The sequence below is a fragment of the Augochlora pura genome, unplaced genomic scaffold, assembly GCF_028453695.1.
Source record: "Augochlora pura isolate Apur16 unplaced genomic scaffold, APUR_v2.2.1 APUR_unplaced_2357, whole genome shotgun sequence".
Classification (NCBI taxonomy): Eukaryota; Metazoa; Arthropoda; class Insecta; order Hymenoptera; family Halictidae; genus Augochlora; species Augochlora pura.
The window spans coordinates 1-3,134 of record NW_027582500.1 but is presented as its reverse complement, the minus strand read 5'-3'; the positions used below and the strand labels follow the sequence as shown (position 1 = coordinate 3,134).

The 3,134-nt window shown below is 27.1% G+C and overlaps 1 protein-coding gene across 3 annotated transcripts; it reads right to left on the bottom strand.

Moving 5' to 3' along the window:
* Positions 1-31: 31 nt before the first annotated feature.
* Red (LysM peptidoglycan-binding domain-containing protein red) lies at positions 32-3,128 on the bottom strand. 3 transcript variants are annotated; one of them, XR_013495224.1, is made up of 6 exons: positions 2,245-2,374; positions 1,751-2,031; positions 1,514-1,660; positions 1,314-1,441; positions 834-1,218; positions 32-722 (listed from the first exon to the last, which is right to left on the bottom strand). XR_013495224.1 is itself a non-coding variant. In XM_078195340.1 (5 exons), exons 2-5 carry the CDS (start codon positions 1,925-1,927, stop codon positions 978-980), a joined length of 693 nt encoding a protein of 230 aa, XP_078051466.1. In that variant the 5' UTR covers positions 1,928-2,031; positions 2,448-3,128; the 3' UTR covers positions 764-977. The 3 variants fall into 3 exon arrangements, 2 of the variants coding, with proteins under 2 accessions (XP_078051466.1, XP_078051465.1); XM_078195340.1 differs by lacking the exons at positions 32-722; positions 2,245-2,374 and adding an exon at positions 2,448-3,128 and having other exon boundaries at positions 764-1,218; XM_078195339.1 differs by lacking the exon at positions 32-722 and having other exon boundaries at positions 764-1,218.
* Positions 3,129-3,134: the final 6 nt, after the last annotated feature.

The window sequence follows — 3,134 nt, the reverse complement described above, 5'->3', positions numbered from 1 at the left end:
TTTTTTAGTTATTTAGAAAGGATTTGTGCAATATGTTTAAATTTTCTAATATATGAAATTTTGCATAATAATTTTTAACATACAATTACAAAATTATTTATCACAACATTAACTGATAATTGAATTCAAAATTGTTATACATTTTTAAAATTTCCACGTATGAATTTTAAATGTTAGAATGAAGTAAGTGGACGAATTTCAATGATTTTATTATTACTAACATGAACAGTGATTTTATATTAAAGCTTTACTTATTTACCAGAATTAGTATTTCAAATTTTTAGGAACGAAATAAGGTTTATAATAAAATGATATTAAGAGCACTCTATTAGGAAGACCAGAGGAAAGTATAATATAATATTAACATTTGATTATAATTGATCGACTAAATTATAGTTTGTTTGCTTAATTTTATAGCATAATGTTAGAAAATAGAAAAAGACCATTGTACTAAATTCTAACGATTGCGAATAATTTAAAAAATGTTAATAGCATGTTGCATGTACTTTTTCATACAATTTTAAATGAAAAGTATTTGTTTTTGTAAATAATAAAAAAGAAAAACTTTCATAGACAAGAGAAAAAGAATATTATTGGATTTATTGCACAATTGATTCGGGTTAAAGGCACATATGGTCCACTAAGAAATATTGTTGGAAATATTTCAAAAATATGCTTGGACAATATGAGAGTTAAGTTGATCCATTGTTGATAGTCTGAGACTATAAGAATAAAAATTGTCAACATTATTTCTTACAAAAGCTTTCAGTTAGAAGTTAGATACTTTTTAAGTTACCATAAACAGTTTATAAGAAGGAGTGAGTACAACTTACATTAATTCTGGATCAACCAAGTTTGCACATGAAATAATCTTCTATTATTTCCAATATGTTATTCAGTATCCAATAAATATTTCTTCAAGCTCTTTAATGACACTGTCAACTTTGAACATATTACAGTTCAATATAATATAGTTGCTACAACTGGAATATTTCATCTTGTTGCTGTTGAAGTCGTTGTAGCGATGTTTTTACTTTCCTACCCTGTGTCATAACTACAGCAGTTGGAAAGTTATGCATATCACTAGAAGATGATGGTCTTAATAGCTCTGATGTAGAGGATATTGTTTGTGTATTCGAAGACATAGGAAAGGAATTACGTAACTTAGTAGGCACTCTATGTCGCTGTGTGTAGATATCATTAGCCTCTGTGCAAAATCTAAATAGGCAATATAAAAAATATAGTTGATTAATAAATTGTAGTAACTTATATTTCTACAGTCTTTCTTTATTAATTATTGGTAAATAACTTACTCACTACTCCCCTGAGTACGTTTGACTTCCCTCTTAGCACTGGCTATTGAAGAATCCATTTTAGCTAAAAAATCATTAACTGAGCTGTCATCATCTATAGAAGATGCTATTGAAGATGGACTAGAAATCTAAAAAGACATTTTGTTTTTAGATACAGCAAAATATTATTTTACGAATAATTTCATAAAAATGATATTTACACTTTGAACTGTATTGTGTTCAGTTTCATTAGGATTATCAATAGATAATGATAAAGGATTTTCTGAATTAACTGGAACAAGTAAATGTTCCCTTAAGAATAAACTATCAGAAGCCCATAATCTATTGTCCCTTCTTATCTGTTCAGTCTAGAAAAATAAAAAATATACATACAATGATTAATCGTAGTTTCTATCATCTTCTGTAAAAATATATAGAATAGAATAATGAATTCATACTGTAACTCCATATTTTAGTGCAATTCCTTGAAGTGTGTCGGTAGCTGATACAGCATGTTTTATTAAATTTCCAGTTCGTGTAACATGTTTGGCTGTACTACCATATTTTTTTAATGTTTTACCACTATCCCTTATACACATTCGTTCTTCCATTTCTCGTGCACCATTTCGTTCCATTTTCAATTTGCTAATAAATGTACACGCTTCAGGAGTTCAACGAACATATCACTTTTTAATATCCGCGAAAGAGAAATTCAACTTAAGCGACATAACCATAAATCCTAACAAACATATTTGAAAAATCAACACACAATAATACATAATATATTAGAATTTAGAGTATGAATGTTTTTACAAAGACTCTTTGTATAATTATGTACATTGTGGAAAATCAAATAATGATTACTAATAATCGAATGTAAAGTACAACATGTTCACCAAATTGTAACAACTTTCTAAAATACAGTTACATTTAAAATAATCGGAAGACGTACATAGTACTTTAATTTATATTTCTTGTAATAATAGTATTTTACAATTTTTAAAATTTAGTCACAATAGGAAACTTTTGTTGCGATTTCACTGTGAATGCCTGCTCAGCTGATCAGTGTGATAATGTATAGATGTTCTTTAACCTGAATGATAGTGCCAGCTTCGTTTTGATTGGACAGTTAAAGGGCGTTACACGCAAACTTACCATTATAATATTTGAACACAAATGCAAGTTTTTAAAAAATAGATTAACACAATTTGAATATTTTTAGTAACTGTTTCAATTTAACGCTGTTAAAACATGCTGCCTTTGGTTCAGTACATTTTTAAAAATGCGTAAGAAATAAATGAATCGCTTTCTTCGTTACTTAATCTTATTATATAACTCTAACGCTTAAAAAACGCGATACTAGATATTATTTAAAAGAATATGATAAACTATATTTTTTATACTGAATTTTCTGGTAAAGCAATTCTTGATTATATTCACTTGTTTGATTACTTGAACTCGTAAGAGGAGAGAGTATATAGAAGTGGAATTAAATTTTAATAAAAACATGCTAATTATAGTACGTTACACAGTTCATCTATTTTTAAATACAATATATTACAGAGAAACACACAGTTATAATTTACTGTTATTAATATTATGTCTTACATTATGTAACTTATGATTATTATTATTATTATTGTTGTTGTTGTTGTTGCTGCTTTTTTTTATTGTTGCTATATGCCAACCTTGATAAATATATAAAGTGGCATAAAAATTATGTAATGGGAGACTAATTGATATATTTTATTTTAGGACAATTTTTATCCTCGCGTAGTACGTATTAATCTCCAGTAGCTGTGCAACAGTAACTGTAATATTGGTAATAAATAGTTAACATAG